The sequence below is a fragment of the Colossoma macropomum genome, unplaced genomic scaffold (genome assembly GCF_904425465.1).
Source record: "Colossoma macropomum unplaced genomic scaffold, Colossoma_macropomum, whole genome shotgun sequence".
Classification (NCBI taxonomy): Eukaryota; Metazoa; Chordata; class Actinopteri; order Characiformes; family Serrasalmidae; genus Colossoma; species Colossoma macropomum.
This window is the reverse complement of record NW_023494894.1, coordinates 311,778-332,678: the sequence shown is the minus strand read 5'-3', so window position 1 is coordinate 332,678 and position 20,901 is coordinate 311,778. Positions and strand designations below refer to the sequence as shown.

Genomic DNA, 20,901 nt, shown 5'->3' with positions numbered 1-20,901 from the left:
CTATTCTACTGCTAATTACCTTCTAAAGTTTATATCCAGATGTCTTTGTCTGGTGTCAGAATAGTATACCGGTGTTCAACTTTGAACTTGCTTTAAAGTTTAAATGTTTAGTTAAACTTAATTCCTCATTCCTTTGGTCACAAATTAGAAGTCTGTAATACCTGTGTCGAATTTAATGGCAATATTTCAACAGGAACATGTCTTTGCTGATTTCTTTACTCCTACTTAAAAGTCTTCTCTCCTCCACAGCAGTCTACTGTGAACCTGTCCAGGGGCCTTTGAAGTGCCATATGTGTGTATGAAAGCTAAGTCATCGTTTTGGAGATTGCACCATGTCCCATTGATGAGGGCTGTCAGGCTGCTCCTCTTGTACCATCGCAGAAAGAAATTGAGTAGCAGTAAACCTGCTTTTCTTATGGTCTGATTGGGTGTATTTCATTTATTGTTTGAATGCTCTGTTTAAGATAAACAACCTGTAGTGCTGTAATTGAGTCTGCTCTTATAGCTCAGCTTTATGCATCATATACAGAGAATGCACTCTGGGTTGATGGGTCAGCAGAAGTCTCCAGCTATTAACTTTGTATTAGGAGCCTTTCCTGGTGTTACTTTCAGTCTTTGAGTGTGTAGAGACTAGCTGTCACTGGTCTTCCAAATTTTTCATTGGTTATTTTAAATATGCTATGTTATCTTCAGCAGGATTCCTGCAGGTTAAATGACTGCTAAAATGGCGAATAAACAGTGAAAACTCATGGCCTCAAGCCTTTAATCCTCACAAATTACAACCCCATTTCCAAAAAAATGTAAATAAAAACAATATGCAGTGATGTGCAAATAATTTAAACCCTATATTTCTTTGAAAATAGTACGAAGACAACATATCAGATGTTGAAACTGAGAAATTTTATTGTTTTTTTTAAAGATATCTGCCCATTTTAAATTTGATGAAAAATATGATAAAGGAGACCCCGAACTGCTGAGAGCTAAAATCCTATATAAAACAAGAATGGGAAAACATTTCACTTTCAAAACTACAGCAATTGGTCTCCTCAGTTACCGAACGCGTACAGAGTGTTGTTAAAAGAAGAGGTGATGAAACACGGTGGTAAACATACACCTGTCCCAACTTTTTTTAAACGTGTTGTTGGCATCAAATTCAAAATGGGCATATATTTTTCAAACAACAATAAAATTTCTCATTTTCAACCTTTGATTTGTTGTCTTTGTACCATTTTCAATGGAATATAGGGTTTAAATGATGTGCACATCATTGCATTTTGTTTTTATTTACATTTTGCATAGCTTCCCAACTTTTTTGGAAAAGGGGTTGTAGACTGTAAACTGTAATTCCCAGGGCCTTTGGAGGAAAAACAGCCTCACATCATCACAGACCCTCCACCAGGCAACAGTGGGCATCTTTTTATGCCAAACCCACCTTCAGTGTTTGTTGCCAAAAAGCTCAATTTTCATTTCATCTGACCATAGAACACAGTTCCAGGCCCAGTAGCATTTATCGAACTCCAGGTGCTTTGATGAGAAGAGAGGCTTTTCCTGGCTTTCCTTCCAAATAGTCTGTTGGCATGGAGGTGGCGTTTGAGGGTAGTTTTGGAGACTTGGTGACCCCATGATGGTACCTTTTTCTGTAACTCTCCAACCATGATCTTTGGGGATTTTTTTGCCTCTCTTTCTTTTGCCTCTTCTAGGGGTGCAAATAACTGTGGCACATGTGGTTTTGTGAATAAAATTGTCATAATAAATTTACTTCAAAAAAGATTAGATTTTTCTTGTTTTTTCAGTGTGAGATTAGACTAATTCACCAAAAGTTCAATTTCTTACAACCCTTTTTACCATTTTTACCAGAAGTGACAGTAATTGTCAAGGGGACTGTATAAAATCTGATCAAAACTTCATTTCATTTACTTCATAGATGATGGCATGGTAAGGTTATGTTTCTTACAGTCTTCTTTCAGAGCATCCAAATAATACTTGCTGTTATTCCTGCATCACTAACGGAAACACTGTGATGTTAATAGGTGCGTATGGAGAAATTGTAGAGAAAATTTGAAGAAAAAAAAGTGGCGTTGTCACAGTATGAGTTTTAGACGTGCATAGGTCAAGACATGATGTGAGTAGGGGTAGTAAGACCAGTAGGGGTGAGTAATATGGCAAAAATGTAAAATCATGATACTTGAAGACATTATCATGATAAGTATTACAATACTTGTTGTTTTTCTGAGGTTTGATAAGTTGGAAAAAATACCAGTAGTAACACATTTTAAAAACCCCTATGATTTTTATTCAGTGTTTCATACTACACTTCACTATATCTAATTAAAAAAAAATAATTATGGTCTTTTTATAATCAGACCTAGGGCTGCTGTACAACTAGGTACTAGGGCTAACTGACTCCCCAGAAATGGCGCACAGCACAGGGGAGCTCCGATTCGCTAGCGTCATAAAAAAAAATGTCTTGATGGTGGGATTTTGGACACTTGCACCAGCTGTTCCTGTGACTTTTTAGCTGTAGTCATAAACTGTTTTCCTGGCAGACACATTAGGGTTGTGGTCTCTCAAACCAGTCCTAAGGGCCCCTCAGACAGTCAGCATATTTCCTCTATTGTAAGTTATGTTGGATAAAAAATTTGACCATCTGTGGAACCCTGAGGACTGGTTTGAGAATCACTGAATTAGCATGGTAGCTGGGACTGAGCCATCGAAACCTGATAACAGCAGTAGCTGCCTGATCTAGTACTCTGTGGATATTCTGGATTATCTAAGGTCAGTAACTGCTTTCACAGACGTGGTAGGATTCTGTCAGTATCATGGGGCTATAGGAGTGCAATACAAATTGTTGACCTGTGTTGCTGCAAGGAGAGGGAAAATGACAACTTTAATGTGGGCATGGTATTTGTATTACTGGCTGTACCACACAGTATGTCACTATGTGACTTTGTTGGTGCTTGAGATTTTAAAGAGGTGCATGAGGAGTATCCATAGTTCCTTGGCATTATGCCATTAGGAAAAATTAAATAGAGCTATGATTATTTTGATGTGTCTGCTTGCTTTAACTTAGTGGTTTTCAAAGCAGTGCTCAGGTCCCCCCAGACAGTCCACATTTTTCCTCTTTCACTATGTTTTGTAAGTGAGGTTGAAGGAAAAATATGGACTGTTGTTGGGGGTGGGGGGGGCCTTGGGGAGTGATTTGAGAACCACTACTTTAACATATCCTGAAGAGAATAGGCAATGTGTTGATGTTCAGGTGGTCGACATAAAAACATTTATTAAAAATAGTCACATTGAAATACTGTTTTCAGAGCAGTTTGAAGCTTTATGCACCTGACACTCCTTTTAAATACTTTTATTCTTTTCTAGGGCTTTTGAGGTGGCTTATTAACACTGGATGTGTTTTCATATAAAATATCAAATAAAATATTAACAGCAGAATTTTTTCTGTGACAGTTTTTTGTGAGTGACAGCACTGCTCAATTTAGCTCACAAGTGACAACAGCAATGAAAATGTCTTTGAAAAAAAATACATTGTTTCATTAACTACCATTCAAATTAGTTACCATTTTGGAGATACAAGAAAAAGAGGAAACCCACACCAGCAGGATCTCAATAATGCACAAACGTTTATATTTACAAACTGTCTATTTATTAAGTAATATTAAATGTTTGCTGTTACACATTATGTGTATAAAGTAAACGTGTGTGAGGTAAAGAGATTTATTTATGTAGGTCTAAGTTAAACAGCTCAGCAGACAAACAGGCTATTCCGGTAATATTCAGAGTTAGGCTTTATTAGTGGATTCACTATAAAACTGCAACACACAAAGTAAACAATATGGCGTTTGAATGTCTATTACAATCTTCAAATGCATGTGTATAAGTAGAGCTGGCCTGGGCTGTATTAAAGCCAATGTGGGAATTTGAATGTACAGCTTGGCACCAACGTAGAACTGCTAGAGGCAAAACTCTGGCTACTTATAAAGTGAAGATTTCATAATTAAACATTGCAATATCATGATAGAAGTGGCCATAAGAAAGTCATGATTTGCTCAAAGCAGCATCAAAGATTTCTGTCAAAGAAATTAATTTTGACCTTGGTTTTGTAAACTATTTGGCCTTCCAGTCCTTGTGCCGTCACTCCTCAGGGGCCTGAAGTAAAAGATTCCAAAAGGTTTCGGAACTCATCTGTGGGATGGAGTCATTTCTTATCGGAAGACTGGGGCATTCCGGACTACTCTGGAGAATTCTCCTTAATCCCAACGGCATGGGAGTGATTATGGCTGCACTCCTGGGCCATTAGATCAGGCCAGGCCTGGTGGTGAAGATTATTATTTAAGAATCAGCTAAACCCTTAGAAAGTATAGAGTTCCACAGACATTTATCAAAAGAAAATGTTATTTTTGGCCTTGTGTGACATACTTTAAACGCTCATATAACATGCAGTGTATGTTGGTACCAAGCAGGCGATTTACACACCCATCACAGCCCTCTGTGTGTGTGTGTGTGTGTGTGTGTGTGTGTGTGTGTGTGTGTGTGTGTTTGTGCACGCCAGAAGGAAAGAGAGAGCTGTAGTAGTGATTAGTTATATAAAACAGTTACATATGCAGATATATGTATATACAGTGGTATTTTAGGAACTTAGAATGTACAAGGAACATACAAGAGTTTCTCTGGATGGTTTGGTGACCTCTCACTACACTAAGCATCCAACATCTCATCTATACCCAAGAGGTACACAGGAAATAGCATGACATCACATCTTATTAGGTCTTCCTTTTAGCTGTTGGTTGGAAGCTCCATGACTGTCTCATTGGATTGCTTGTCGGCTTCTCAGGTTGTGGAGCAAAGTCAAGTGTGTGTGTGTGTGTGTGTGTGTGTGTATGCATGTGTTTTTGTGTGTCTGTGTGTCTGTCTGTGTGTCTGTCTGTCTGTCCGTCCGTCTGTCTGTCATTAATTTTAAGTTTAGGGTAAAGGTTAGGGTTAGGCTAGTAGTTTTTCTGCTTAAGGTTTGGGTAAGTCTCTAGGAAATTAATGGAAGTCTATGTAATGGCCCCACAATTCACAGACACAAGATGTGTGTGTGTGTATGTGTCTGTCTGTTGGTATGCCTTTTTTTGGGTATCTAAACAATACAATGAAATTATGTGTGTGTTTTGTAGGTGCTGTATTGCTTATATAATGGTTGATGGTGTGTGTTGTAGGTGCAGTGATGCTCGTCAGTGTGCAAGGCATTGCTGTTAATGTGGATCCTGTTCTGTCCACTTGGTTGCTGCACCAACCTCAGAGACCCAGTGCCAGTCGGCAGACACAGCAAGTAAGACCATCTGTCTTTAGTTCTCTCTGTATTAAATTCAATTGAACTTTATTGTCGTTATACATATATGGTGGTAGAGTATACGAAACACATTAGGGTTACTTCACTGGTGCATAAACATAAAGACAGGGACATTAGTGCACATGCACTGGGATACCTGGGATAACAGACAATATGTATACACACAATAAGCACAAAAAATAATAACGGTACAGTACAATAAACAGGCGATAAATACATAATAAAGTAGAGACACAGAAACACAGACATGTCTGCTGATTGGAGAGTGGAGACAAATAACTGCTTGCTTATGTGCTTTTAGCAGTTCTGAGACCTGCAGCTGTAGCCTGCAGAAAACCCTGCTACTCTTCTCAACTAGTGACTAGTGTGCTTGTCCCACAAGGGGGAGGGAAGGATTGTGTGCATATATGCGTGCAAGCGCCCACCGCTAGCTTTGATGAAGTGTGCTCTAGTAGTGCCAGGGTCGGGATCCGCCTCTACAGAATGTTTCTTTTGCTGTAGGACGAGGAGGTGAAGGACTGAAATGAGTGATAAGAGAACCAAATGTGAAGGAGAGGGTGCTGGGATGACAAATGGAAAGGAGAAAGAAATGAAAAGAGAGAGATAAGAGGGAATGAGACCATGACTGCCAGTGCAAGGCATCAGTGCCATGCAACTATGAGACAGAGAGGAAGAACAAAACAAGAGTCAAGAACCTATCACTATAACAGACTTTCTGACTGGAATTTGGGCTAGTATTAAGGGTTCTAATCAAACAATTGGAGCTTGTAGCACTTAATATTGTAACAATTTCCCAATAATATAACAATCCCAGAAATGTAACAAAATTTTGCACTTAACTCTAATTCTAAAACACAATAATGTAGTAAATTGCTGAATAATGTAATAGAATGTCTTAATCATTATTGTGATAACATTTTACCAATAATTTAATACCTTATTACATTTACCTCATTACATTTTCAGGTTAATCATTTGAGGTACCATATTAAATAACTGAAAAGTTACTGTATGGGTGACCGTTTATTTTGAGTGATCCTTTTTAGATTAAATAAACACTCAACAGACTCTCTGCAACATAGCAACATGTTGATGATGTAGCAGCAGTAAAGCATCTGAATACATTTAATAGATTATCAAAGTGTTAGTTATATCTTTAAGTTAGTCATTTGTAGAGATGAAACGGTTACCGGTTTCACGGTAAACCGCGATAAAATTAATGACGGTTAGTAGTACCGTACTTTAAAGTATCGTTAAAACCACGGTCGATTACCGCGGTGTGAAAACTCGGAGATTCGGAGATATTTCAGCCTTCTAAGAAGACCAAGTCTGACGTTTGGTCATATTTTGGGTTTTATAAAGATGCAGAAGGAAAGTTAATTGAAGATGACCACCCTGTCTGCAGAACATGCCGAAAGAAAATAGCGGCGAAAGGGGGCAACACATCAAACTTTGAGTCATTTCGCGACCCCCACCCGCTACTTTTTAGAGAATGCAAGGTTAACTTGAACGTAGAGAGTCCGTGGGGACTTCGAAATAGAAGAAATGTCACGGTTTGTGTGGTTTAACTTGCGCTTATGGTTCGTTAATCATATAAAATGAAGCTTTTAGCGTCAAAAAAAAAGAAAAACAATCGGTGAATCAACTGTGAATCGAAACGAAAGCTTTTAACACATTTCTGTGGAGCAGAGTCTCCAAAATGAGCTCTGAGTTAACAGTCACACGAGCTCCTGAACGAGACGCTGCAGAGGTTCAATCTGCGCAGCTCCCCTTTCTCGTCTCGCTTGCAGTGTTTACTTTCTGAGAAGAGAGTAACACCGTCTCAAATCACTCAGTGTCCCCTACATAGTGCGCTACTGTTCAAACGAACACGATCATCATTAACAAGCAGCTGAGTTTTAAATAGGGGATTTGTAACCTGTTGTTAATGTTGATTATAGATGACTTAGTCGAACGTTTCACGCACTCTTTGGGTGAAGGATTTGCTATTTCATGATCCACGAAGTGCACTACATGGGGAAGATAGTGTGCTTTGGGACGGGACCATGCGCGAGTAAACGCTGTGTGCTGATTTTAGGAAAAGCAGAGTTTCAGAGATTAAACTTTAGGAGTGTTTCTGCCGCAGCTCAGATGCGCGCTAATTTTAAGTTATGTTTTAGTTTTAAAATGCTTTCAGAGAAGCAGCTCCACAGGTGAAGACACACTGTGAGTTCTACACTGTCTGCAGCTCACAGCACGGTCACGCAGTTCCTCTGTGATTTTGGCTGTTTTTTCCTGGTGCGCTGTGTTGATTAGGGGTACAGCGCCACAATGGCACAATAATGCTGCAGTTGCAGTTCGGACAGAAATCCCCCAAGCGCAGCACTTCTTAGAAGTAGTAATTTTCCATTAATACCCACCTCAGAGTTGGTCCAGATTTAATTCTCTATGTAGGGAAATCCCTAGTTATTGTAATTAATAATAATAATAATAATAATAAGAAGAAAAAGAATAATAACAGTAATAATAATAATAATAATGATAATAATAACAATAATAATAATAATAACTGTAATAATAATACATTTGCTATTCTTTTGTTTACAGAGTATTACAAGTATTGTAAGTAATACAAAAGTAATACTAAAAATGTATTGACCTTATTTTTTAATGTTTATGCAAACAAAAAGTGCATATTGCTGCCAATTCTATTTGTGTCAATATAAAAGTTGGTGAAACGAGTTTCAGTTTGTGTATCAGTATTTATTTTTTTATTTATTTTACTTTTCAAAACATTTGAACAATATCGCGATAATACCGATAATCGTGATAATTTTGGTCATGATAATCGTGATGAAATTTTAATATTGTTTCATCTCTAGTCATTTGTAATGCTGTATTACATAATTGAGAATGTATTATATTTGAGTGACCATATTTTACAGATGGATGATGTAATACTTTTGTATTTACCATGTTTATTTTCAGGCCACATTCTATCATTTTTGCATTGAACCTGAGAATATTGTAAGTGTTCCTTCAACAAGTACCAAAGTTAGAGTATTCTGTATCCATATTAACAGTATTAACCCTGTGTGCACACTGCCAGCAACAAAAACACTGAGGCAGGCAGAAGTCATTACATTTAATGAGAGGCTGTGGTGCTAATATGAATGCTTTTTGAGACAGATATAGGTCAGTATTAACAAAGTGAGTTTAATTGTTTAGCCTGTTAAGCATTTTTGGACAGCTAGAGTATTGAAATAAAAAGTTCAATTTATAAACCCTATTTCCAGAAGAGTTGGGTCATTTTGTAAAATGCAATAAAAACAAGAATCTGATTTGTTCTTTTGAACCTGTATTTACCTGACAAAAGTACAAAGAAATTACTTTTAATGTTTTGGCTGACCAACTTGATTGTATTTTGTAAATAGAAAAATTATTTTTTCATTTGACGCCTGCAGCACTTTAAAAAAAAAAGTTGGGACAGAGGAAAATAAGAATGAACAATTTATAGAATATTCAAGTTACACTGTCTTCAAACATTTCACAATAAGCAGGTCGATTGGCAACAGGTGAGATCATTGTGATGGGGTACAAAAGGAGCATCAACCAAAGGCTCAGTCTTTGCAAGCAAAGATGGGTTGGGGCTTATTTGTGAGAGAATTGTTAAAAAGTTAAAAAAAGAACATTTCTCACCACAAGAACATTTTTCAACACAATCTCAGTCTGTGTAGGGCAAGGCATGACCTTTGAACCCTCAGAACGCATTGCATTAAAAACTACCATGCTACTGTGTTATATAGCCACAGAGACTCGGGAGTACTTCAGAAAACCTTTATCACTTGATGCAGTTAAGCCGCTGCACCGAGAAATGCAACTTGAAACTCTTATTACACAAGGAGAAAGCCATACATGAATTCTATGCAAAACCACTGCTTAGTTCTCTGAAAGACAGTGAACATGTGTGCTGTGTCCATGTTTCAACTTGTTTTTAGGAAAAAAGACAGAAGAGACGACTCAGACTTCTGTCAGCGAAAGGTGCAAAGCTAACATCCGTCATAGTATGGGGGTGCATCAGTGCCCATAGCATGGATGGATGCTGAGGCATATTTTGGGATTTTAGAGAGACATGCTGCCATTTAGATGACATTTTTTTCCTGGGCCGTCCATGGTTATTTCAGCAAGACAATGCCAGGATTCATTCTGCAAGTGCTGCAACAGCATGGCTTCATGGATACAGAGTGCGTGTGCTTGACTGGCTTGCCAGTTTAGATCTGTCTCCTATTGAAAATGTATGGCGCATCATGAAGAGCAGTGGTAAACATGTATTGCAGCCATCAAATTTTACATTTGTTTATATTGACAAAGTTGGTCAGTGAAATAGAGACTTTTCCAGAAATGGGGTCTGTAAATAAAATGTGTTTCAAGTATGTTCACTCATTCTAAGAGGTCTAGGTTCTTTTTAGAATATAAAGTGTATGCAACTGGGTTATTGTTATCAGGGGAAAAACTTTATATATGTATAACTTACTACATACACTACATTGCCAAAAGTATTCACTCACCCATCCAAATCATTGAATTCAGGTGTTCCAATCACTTCCATGGCCATAGGTGTATAAAACCAAGCACCTAGGCATGCAGACTTCTACAAACATTTGTGAAAGAATGGGTCGCTCTCAGGAGCTCAGTGAATTCCAGCGTGGTACTGTGATAGGATGCCACCTGTGTAACAAGTCCAGTCGTGAAATTTCCTCGCTACTAAATATTCCACAATCAACTGTCAGTGGTATTATAACAAAGTGGAAGCGATTGGGAACGACAGCAACTCAGCCACGAAGTAGTTGGCCACATAAAATGACAGAGCGGGGTCAGTGGATGCTGAGGCGCATAGTGCGCAGAGGTCACCAACTTTCTGCAGAGTCAATCGCTGCAGACCTCCAAACTTCATGTGGCCTTCAGATTAGCTCAAGAACAGTGCGTAGAGAGCTTAATGGAATGGGTTTCTATGGCCGAGCAGCTGCATCCAAGCCTTACATCACCAAGCGCAATGCAAAGTGTGGAATGCAGTGGTGTAAAGCACGCCGCCACTGGACTCTAGGGCAGTGGAGACATGTTCTCTGGAGTGACGAATCACGCTTCTCCGTCCGGCAATCCAGTTGACGAGTCTGGGTTTGGCGGTTGCCAGGAGAATGGTACTTGTCTGACTGCATTGTGCCAAGGGTAAAGTTTGGTGGAGGGGGGATTATGGTGTGGGGTTGTTTTTCAGGAGTTGGGCTTGGCCCCTTAGTTCCAGTGAAAGGAACTCTTAATTCTTCAACAAACCAAGAGATTTTGGACAATTTCATGCTCCCAACATTGTGGGAACATTTTGGGGATGGCCCCTTCATGTTCCAACATGACTGCGCACCAGTGCACAAAGCAAGGTCCATAAAGACATGGATGAGCGAGTTTGGTGTGGAAGAACTTGACTGGCCTGCACAGAGTCCTGACCTCAACCCGATAGAACACCTTTGGGATAAATTAGAGCGGAGGCTGCGAGCCAGGCCTTCTCGTCCAACATCAGTGTCTGACCTCACAAATGTGCTTCTGGAAGAATGGTCAAAAATTCCCATAAACACACTCCTAAACCTTGTGGAAAGCCTTCCCAGAAGAGTTGAAGCTGTTATAGCTGCAAAGGGTGGGCTGACATCATATTAAACCCTATGGATTAAGAATGGGATGTCACTTAAGTTCATATATGCGTGTGAAGGCAGATAAGCGAAAACTTCTGGCAATATAGTGTAGGTGCACTTTGTAGTTCTACAATTGCAGACTGTAGTCTGTCTGTTTCTCTGCATACTTTGTTAGCCCCGTTTCACCCTGTTCTTCAGTGGTCAGGAGCCCCATGGACCCTCACAGAGCAGGTACTATTTGGGTGGTGGATCATTTTCAGCACTGCAGTAACACCAACGTGGTGGTGTGTTAGTGTGTGTTGCGCTGGTCTGAGTAGATGTGCTGCTGGAGTTTTTAAACACCTCAGTGTCACTGCTGGACAGAGAATAGTCCACCAACCAAAAATATCCAGCCAACAGCATCCTGTGGGCAGTGTCCTGTGACCACTGATGAAAGACTAGAGGATGACTAACAAAAACTCTGCAGCAGCAGATGAGCTATCATCTCTGACTTTGCATCTACAAGGTGGACTGACAAGGTAGGAGTGTCTAATAGAGTGGACAGTAAGTGGACACAGTGTTTAAAAACTCCAGCAGCACTGCTGTGTCTGATCCACTCACACCAGCACAACACACACTAACACACCACCACCACGTCAGTGTTACTGCAGTGCTGAGAATGATCCACCACCCAAATAGTACCTGCTCTGTGAGGGTTCATGGAGGGTCCTGACCACTGAAGAACAGAGTAAAAGGGGGCTAACAAAGTGTGCAGAGAAACATATGGACTACAGTCTGTAATTGTAGAACTTCAAAGTGTGTGTGTGTGTGTGTGTATGTATGTATATATATATATATATATATATATATGTATATATATATATATATATATATATATGTAAACACAAGATGTATCTGAGCACATGTCTCTCAGGAATCACTGGCACTGGGAACTGATGACAGGCTTGTAATACTGGTATGATATGGAATACTCCAACACTGGTATTTATGTAAGTAAAAAATAAGAAGATGACACAGACTAGACATAGCACAGTTGACTAACACTTAAATGCCAGCATATGAACAATGACTTATTTGGCTTTCGCAACTTCAGCTATAGACTAAAAATGAATATAGTGTTACATCTTCAGAAAAAAAAAACTACATTATTAACTACATTTAATTTTTTTTTAATTATAAAAATAAGAATAATTCAAGAAAACAGTATATTATCAATAGTCTAATAAGATATTACCAATGATAGAGCATATAGAAATACATTTGAAATGCTGATGCTGGTATGACTATTATTCCTGAGACACCACACTGGGCTATGGGCTATTATTGTGCATTTCTGTTGTCATCTGCAACATGCTTGATTGATTCATTTTATTGGTAAGTTCTGTGTCTGTGTCTCTGAGCTCAAATGTGCGACTGTGATTTAAGTAAAGGGTGTGTGCACATGTGTGTTTGTTTATTTGGTCTTCTGTTCGCTCTTGTTGCAGATTGCAAGTGGGGTTCCTGTTGTGAAAATGATGAGGAGAGAGGATGAAGCATCAGTAGGTAGTACTCCACTGGCCAAGCAGTTATCCAATCAGGCGTCAGACTATGCCAGCAGCCCAGTCAAAACCAAGACTGTAACAGGTACCCTGACATGCCTACTTTTTGACACACACCCAAATACAGTGGGTGGGAAAATGACCATACACCCTAAAAAAACACACCACTGAGTATAGTGCACAGATCTTGAAGTTGCAGTAGCAGGGACTATGCTAGTACAGGAGCTAAGAAATGCTGTTACCTTACGTCTGGTGGTTGAAAGCAGCTGATTTCATTCTACCACAGGGGCTATTTCTGTCTAAGCAGAAGCTCCTGGCTTTGAAGCCTTGACCTTACACTAAACATTACTGTTTCACATCGTCCTTTTCTGCATGGATATAAACTTGAGCTAGAAAATAGAAGAGGAGAGATGTAGGGTTGTAGGGAGAAACAGAAGCGTTGACGTTTAGTTACTTTAGATCCCTCAGTGCAGTCCTTGGGTCACTTTGAAACAGTGCACTTAATCTCTGGGTTGTTATGATGAGACAGTGCTGCTACAATTATCTCACATGTAATCCTCCATTAGGCCATTTGTATGCAGGCCTCTGAATGTGTGTATGCGTGTGTATCTGAACAGTATAAAGTTTTGAGGCCTCATCTGTTCTGTAGTTCTTAAATTTGGCTTGATGGCTTTTGCAGTGTTTAGATCTCCCATCGCCAAAGAGCAACACTTAACATCACTTCGAGTAAATACTATTCAGGGTTCCCCCGCACACATGTACACACACACTTACACAAATACATAGAGTCCAGCAGGCTGCGGTGTGTCAGCCTCACTTATAAAGCTAAAACTCACTGAAGCAAACAAACTCCACCACTCTCCTTTCAGTTCTGGACAAACACCAAGCTCACTGTGAATGGCAGCGTGTGTGCTTAAAGGAGTTGATCCCACACTCCCATGCTGTGTGGAATGAACTCAGCATTGCTGTGACTTAGTGTTAACAGAGTAGAGCTCAGGCACAAAGCTCATGGCCCTGCTCTTTAGACATAAAAAGGGGCTATTCTGGAACTCAGAGACTCAACACAAGTCCCATCTAATGGTCAGGGCCAGGACTGTAAGCCATGGTGCTGGTGCAACAAGGAGAACAAAGGCTGTCCACCAATCTAAGTACCAGGGCTTCAGAAAATGATTACTTTTATAATTGGTTCTCAACAGGTTTTTAGTTAACTCACTAAACTAAAAATTATATTCTGTTTGACTGAAAAAAAATTAATAATCGAACAAGAATAAACCTGAATTTTTGAAAATTCATCATTCGAAATATTTAATTGTTTTTGTTTACATTACTGTTAAAGTGTTAAAGCAATGGGGAGTGGGACATGTTTGACTAGGTGATATGTGATACATTCCTGGCAAAAAGTTTCTGCACTGAACACTACTATGTTTATGGCTTGCATGGATGACTGGCACAGTTGTGATTTTATAACTGTATTTTCTCAATGAGTTTTAAGTGTTGACACACACATTGTGCTGAAAGCATCCTAAAACAAATTTAACATCAGCCTGTCCATTTTTTTCCTCAACGTGGCCGTTGAATGGCATAAGTTTGGAGCCTTACAATATTACCACTGAACTGCTCTCTTAGTATGGCATTAATTTTACTGCATTGTACTTAACATCACTAAAATGTTTTTCTTTTCAATTATATGTTTTGTTTCCTACATATAGCATAAGGTTACATTTTACTGGTCTGACATAAGCCACTTAGTGTAGTTAGTTAAAGCACTATCAGCAAGAGCAGGAAACACTTTGGAACTCAGCTGCTTTAGTTTTGTTTTTTTTGCTTGTGTTGCTGTGAAATTCCTCTGCTTTTGTATATTGTGCATGGCACCACACTGTGGCTTTTGTGGATCTTGTTTTTTTTCCCATTTTTCTCCCATTGCTGTTTAAAGTTCTTCCTGTGCCATCATTTAAACTTCTTCCTGTGCAATAAACTATTTTTTTCATATAATGCAAACAGCAGAAGCCATATCGTCCCATGTGTATATTCCAATGTGTTGTAATCTAATTACATGTTAATGGACAAATTAACATTACACAGCGGTTTTTCTGAAGAAAAAACGCGTTGACTGTAAAATATCCACACTGAAAAATTTTCTGAAACGATGTCATAAACTTTGTCGACTTATTGTTGCAGCCCTACTAAATGCTAATACTTTTCAAATCCATACTGCAGTGTTCTTCTCATTGCTTCATTGATAAGTTCCGCAGTGCTTTTACAATTTCTTTGTCTCAGTATTTTCCTAAAATTGCATTGCATCAGCCCTAAGCAATTTTGCCATGCAAAAAAGCAGGAGTTTTACCAGACAATATGGAGCTGCTAATGAAAGAGCAGCTATGACACACTGAGTCCGGGAGAGCCATTCATGCCATCTTTTTGCTTTGCATGCAACTTAAAAATTGTTTCAGAGTGTAATCAAAATTTAGTGAGGCTTTTGTTTCATGTTATGCAAAACAATATGGCAGAACAGTTTCAGATACACAGGCTACTACATGCGCACGCACACACTCCAAAGCTGGGCTTAACTCCACTTCCCTCTAAACTGCAGATTCTGGCCTTCCTGTAATTAATATTGTACTTGATTTGTGTGTAAAGTGCTTGCGCAGTGCATGATTTAAGTCTAATGAATAAAATGTGAGTTTGGTATGTGTTTGCAGCCAGCAGCACACACCCCACATTCTCTCTGTGATAGACTGCTGGAGGAAATTCGCAGTTTCTTTTGCCTGGGAACATACCTTTTGCCTTGGTGTGTTCTGTTGGGTTAGAGGGTGAGTGAGTGGTTAGGTGTATAAAGGTCAGTCAGGTGTTTGATCTGTGTGTTGTTAAGTGTTTTATAAATGCGATGATGCTGGAGGTCACATGGTTATACAGTAAGCCTGAACATATTTTTATTAGCAGAATTATGTCCATTCTTTCAGCCTTCACAGTGCGTATAAATTGATTAGAGGGTTTCTTTTAGATATTGGGTTTAGCTGTAATGCATGTGTTTAGTAAGCATCACACACAGCAGACCCTGTGTTTTATAGACCAGTGCTCACTTGCATAAAACATCTTAAGTATATTTATGGTCTTATGTTTTCCCCTGAGCTGTGTAAAAACTCTCCAGGGAAATGTTTAAGTGTAAAGTGAAACAAGTATAATTGTTAATTTAGTTTTAGACCCTACATTTAATTTTTGGCACTTTGGTTTTTGGCAGTTGCAAAATTTAAACATAAATTTACAGCTTTAAATCTGCCCCATAAGCATTTAACTTAAATACTTAAGATGTTTTATGCAAGTAGTCCCAAGGTTTCTGGTTAGGAAGTTTTAAAGGTTTTGTCAAGCCTAAGAAGGTTTCCTAAGAAGGTTGTGACTACTGTGGATGTGAATGTTTCGAGACAGTTGCCAGGACCCAGGAGTCCAGAGCTTCAAAAGTATATGGGGTCATTGACCTCTGCTGACCCTCAGTAAAGGGCAGAAGCGAGTGAAACAAAGTGAAGCAGAATGGGAAATAATTGAAGGAGAAAGAAGCGCATGGGCATAGTGCAGCACAGTGGTGAATCAAGTTTACTAGCTGTGAGTACTACAAGTTATGGACATTGTCTTCACTGTGCAGATATTTATGTAGTTTAGTTTTTCATGCTGTGTCAATAATTTATCAAGCTAATGAAGAAAGGGCAGAAAAAAGAAAATAACAGAAAGAACAACATTTTTTCTGACTCTCTCACTCTCTCTCTCTCTCTCTCTCTCTCTCTCTCTCTCTCAAACACACTCTTACTCTCACAAATGCACATGTGCATCATTCTTATTCACACACACACACACACACACACACACACACACAAAGAGGTTCAGCATGGAGTTAGAATGTTTTTATGCTCTAAGCAAAGCTTTGTGTTAATGATTTATTACGATTATATACATTTTAAAAATTGTAAAGTTAATAAATTATACTCAGGATGGTACTTCAGTCAAATTTAATATTCAGATTTGTGAAGCATTACACACAAAAACAAAAAAGAAAGTTCCTACAGGCTGCATCGGACAGATGACATGCAGGATTTTAAAACTGTAACATATTTTACCCAAAACCAGACCACAAATCCATAGAAGATGATATATAACTTGACGTTTTCTCTAAGTCTTTAGAATAAACAGACAAATCCTTTTATTTATATAATAATAAATAATAATGATAAATGTCTATTTTCACATTACTATGCTAGTCATAACTTAATTCACCTTGGACCTTTTTGCTTGAAAACCTTGAGTTAGTTAGGTAATGCCAATTATAATATATTTTTATTCCATTAAATATGAGGTGCAAATTTGGGAGTATAGCTTGGTGGTGCTTCTGGTTTGGCCTTTAGACGGCTTCAGTAATCTTTCAGCGCTTCCTTCTTTGGACCGAACTGATTAGAACAGGGGTGGCGAACTCCCAGTATAGAAAGCTGGTGTCCCAGCAAAGATTGAAGTCAAGCAATATTATGTCCTGTCTCTTAGATAAGCTGCGGGTCATAAATATGTTATTCCAATACACAGAGAATAGAATTGTACAGTCTTAGTTTGTGCAACCAGATGGAGTGTGAATTTTGTTCTGCAGTTGTGCTTGCATGCTTAATAGTCTCCGTGATGTGGTCATAGTACGTTTTGACTGTACAAAAATGATATTTTAATTGTAATTGTTTTTTTTATTTAGTCTCACAAATGGGGATATATAAAGGGGGCGACAATTCTACAAATTCAATATTAATTTTAAGTCTTAAACAACATTTTTTTTCTTCTTGATCACCAACCTTTATCAGACCTACTTCTTCAGCTCTGTCAGTCTCCTTCAGCTTCTTTCTCTCATTGTGCTTCCCTGTTTAGTAGCGGGAATTTTTGTGAAACCTAGATTTATGAGAACTCAAAGATCAACAAGTTAACATTTTTGTTTGAACTGGCAAAAATCTTCTCACCTGACTAACCTTCAACATAGCTACTACCTTTAACTAATTACCATCTACCTGTTGAGAAATTCAGAGATATAAAAGTAGCTAACGTTTATGCTTTATGACCTATACCCTTTTCTTTACTTCACGTAAACTTAAAGTTAGCAAGTTAACAAGCAACTGGTTAAAAACTTGGCAGCCAGCTATATTGACCACAGTTTGCACAAATCCATATTGTAGGTAGATGTCTTCATGATTAGGTAGATACTTATTGAAACTCTCACCCAAGGCTGATATGATTGGCCTACAACGTACGAGGTGTAAAATGATTTGTTTACAATGTACAACATCTATTATGATTGGCTGAGCCCCGAAGGCTAAAAAGCAGAGGATTGCTGTCTCCTGTTGTGTTAGAAAATCTTCAGTATCTCAGTCAAGGCAAAGGTGGATTACAGCAGCAACAACATCTCCCCCAGTTTGAGCCCTGCCATCACAATATATTGTGAATTTGGAGACAGAATGGCATAATTGAATAATGAGGAATAAATGCAAAATGCTGTTGATGATTTGAACTAAAAATGTACATTGATTCTGTGGCGGGGCTAAAGCCCCCTTAAAATTGGCCTAGCGATGCCCCTGCTTATTGGATGGGTTTTATGAGCTAATATGTCCTTCCTTAATGCTCAAAACTTGCCCTACACTCATATCTTTGTCTAACAGAGCGTGAAAAATAGAAACGATCACAAAATAAAATCAATTAAAGCCAGTGTTACTGTGACACTTTTACACCAGTTCTTTCTAGGCCAAGTGGAAGGCAAATAAAACACTTGCTTTATGCATATGTTGAGTTTATAAGAGTTATTTAAGTTGTTGTAAATTGCTTGCAAAAGAACCTGAGGTTAAAATGAGGTATGCCACTCTGCGTTGCATATTCCAACCTGTTATTGCCCACTCTATCTTACACCCCTATACTCATGTCTCCTTCTCTCCATGGCTGGGGTCCAGAGTAAGGGTAAATCAGTCGTGATCTTGTATGGCAATTCTAATTCTGGGGCCATATTACAGAAGCTTCTCATTTCTGAAATCCTGTCTGTTTAGTCACTGCTTCAGAAGCAGAAGCTATTACAGAACAACAGTTCTTAAATTCATAATCTTATCCTAACTCCACATAAGAAAACAGTGTTACAGAAGCATCCTGTCTAGACAAAATTTCCTAAATATTGTCATAATTTTAAGACAACCCCAGAGGTGCAGTCACTAACTACTAGGCAGCGTAGTTCACTAATACTAGCATAATGACATTACATTTACTTACATTGAAAACGGTGCTTAGACTTTTTGTTTTTTTTTTTTACAGCAGTTTAGATCCCATACACAATCTCCACCATCTCATCTTACCTTTGTGTTAATGTTGGTGAAAACTCATCGGATAAAATCTTACAGTGATGGTCATGAATAATGAGAAGACAGGGTTGAATGTGTTGCTGTTTATAAGGAAACATTAGCATGGTCAGCTAAAGCATTTGGAAAGCTAAAGCTGGAGAGTGGCCGTGCCCTGATAAACAGCATAACATTTATCAGCTGTTTCAGCTGTGCACAAATGGTCGGTTGCTAGGTAACAGGCACAACAGTTGATTGTCGTTTACGATTGAACAGGTTAAGGTTTTCTAACATGAGATAAGATTCTGTAAGATAAGATTCTTAAATTAAGGTAAGATTTGCTTCTGTAATATGAATTTATGAACTTATCTTGTCAGATCTTAAGACAAATAGGAAGTTTATATAATATGGCTCCTAATTTCTTTACAGCCAAATAATGGATTTTTTTTCCAGACGATTTGTATTTGCCTTTTTTAATACCCAAAGCTCACACTGTGTGGGCTGAATTAATAGGAATGGAATTACGGTGGAATGCGCTAGCACATTTCCAGTACTTTGCAATATGAATAAAATTATTTGCTCTTTAATTGGCCAAAGTGGCATTTTAACTTTTGGCTGATTCCAATTTGGCCGATTCCACAATTTTCTTTTGGCCGATTCCACAATTTTCTGCAGCCCTACAAAGAGGCAGTTGCTCTCTGCACATGGTAATGTGCACCTGTGTTTCACTGAATTCTCATATTCAAAATCTTTCCTGAAGGTTGTTAAGCCAATCTAGTTCAGTAACAGATAAAGATTGCTGGAGAAATTTTCAAACAAACCTGCATCCAAAACAAGTGAACTGTGCATGAGGAGTGCAAAGGTTTGTGGCTGTGTCCGGCTGCAGTTGGTACCATGTACACAGCATTCCACAATATTATAACCACTACAGCTGGAACATTCCAGGGAGCTCCAGGGCTATACAGAGATGAGAGTCAGCCAGGGGGATTTTACAGCCCTATGGCAGAGTGCTGGTGGAGAGCATAGGGGGATAGCATGTGCTGCAGTGTGGGCTGGGGGTGGCCCTGCCTCTGATGTGCACTGTTATTGGGTGGCATTAAGATCACATTTGAGGCCCAGCTTCAATAAAAGGCAGTTAAATCACCCTCTGTGTTGCATCTTAGTTCTAGTGGGCCCTAAATGAAATGGTGGCCATTTGTTTCACACCCAGAGAATTTATTTTTTGTCTCTTCTTGTGCCGTTGGTACACTGAGCTTTCTACAGTACTGTGACTGTGCCAACCCCCCAGGGGCTGTTTTTGTAATGCAGCATTGAGGTATTTTTGTGCTGATGAATTCACTCCTCTGGTTCAGGACGCTGAAGCAGCTAAGCAGCTATCTGTCTAGATTGCCCAGTATAGCTTAATGTCTTGACTGAAATCTTGTTTTCTCTCTTACTCGTACCGTTTTTGGATTACATTAACATCCCTTTCCTCTTACAGTGCATTTGTGAGAGAATACTCAATTTGTGTGTATGTGTGCTTTGTGTGTATGTGTCTATGCTTTATGTTTGTATATGGATGAGTGTTGCTGGTGGAACATTTTTGAAGCATTCAGTGACAGACATACATGGCTTGTGACAAAGAGAGTATTTAGGATTGCTAATTTGGGTCTTATTGTATGTGTGTGTAATGTGTCCAATTTTTCCAGTTGACAATGCACCACACAATTTTAATGGGAGACATGTCCGGACTGTAGGCAGGCAAGTCTAGCACCCACACTCTCTGGTTACGGAGCCATGAGACCACAAAACATTGTTCCACTGTGCGTTGGTCCATTTCAGATGAGCTTGAGTCCATAGATGTCTGTGGCGTTTCTGGACTTTGTTGACATGTGGTTTCTGTTGTGCATAGTACAGTCTTAACTTGACAACATTTTCTTGGGCTTTCTCAGCCTTGCCCTTTACACACAGATTTCTTCGGATTCCCTGAGAGGTTTTATAATATGCACCATAGAGTGTGAAATACATTAAAGGCAACCTACACCCAAAGAAGT

General features: G+C 38.8%; 1 protein-coding gene across 9 annotated transcripts in view; it reads left to right on the top strand.

Annotated features, from left to right (window-relative positions):
- Positions 1-20,901, top strand: part of LOC118800430 (vacuolar protein sorting-associated protein 13B-like) — a 402,625-nt gene that overhangs the window by 113,350 nt on the left and 268,374 nt on the right. For 8 of the 9 annotated variants that reach the window (XR_005006236.1, XM_036560640.1, XM_036560641.1 and 5 more), the window contains exons 20-21: positions 5,208-5,320; positions 12,483-12,621. Coding sequence is in view for 8 of the 9 variants with exons in the window: in XM_036560640.1 (XP_036416533.1) it covers positions 5,208-5,320; positions 12,483-12,621 (252 nt within the window). In the remaining variant the exon portion in view is untranslated. Of the gene's footprint in view, positions 1-249; positions 808-5,207; positions 5,321-12,482; positions 12,622-20,901 lie in introns of those variants that run through there. The other variant, XM_036560648.1, reaches the window with a different exon arrangement.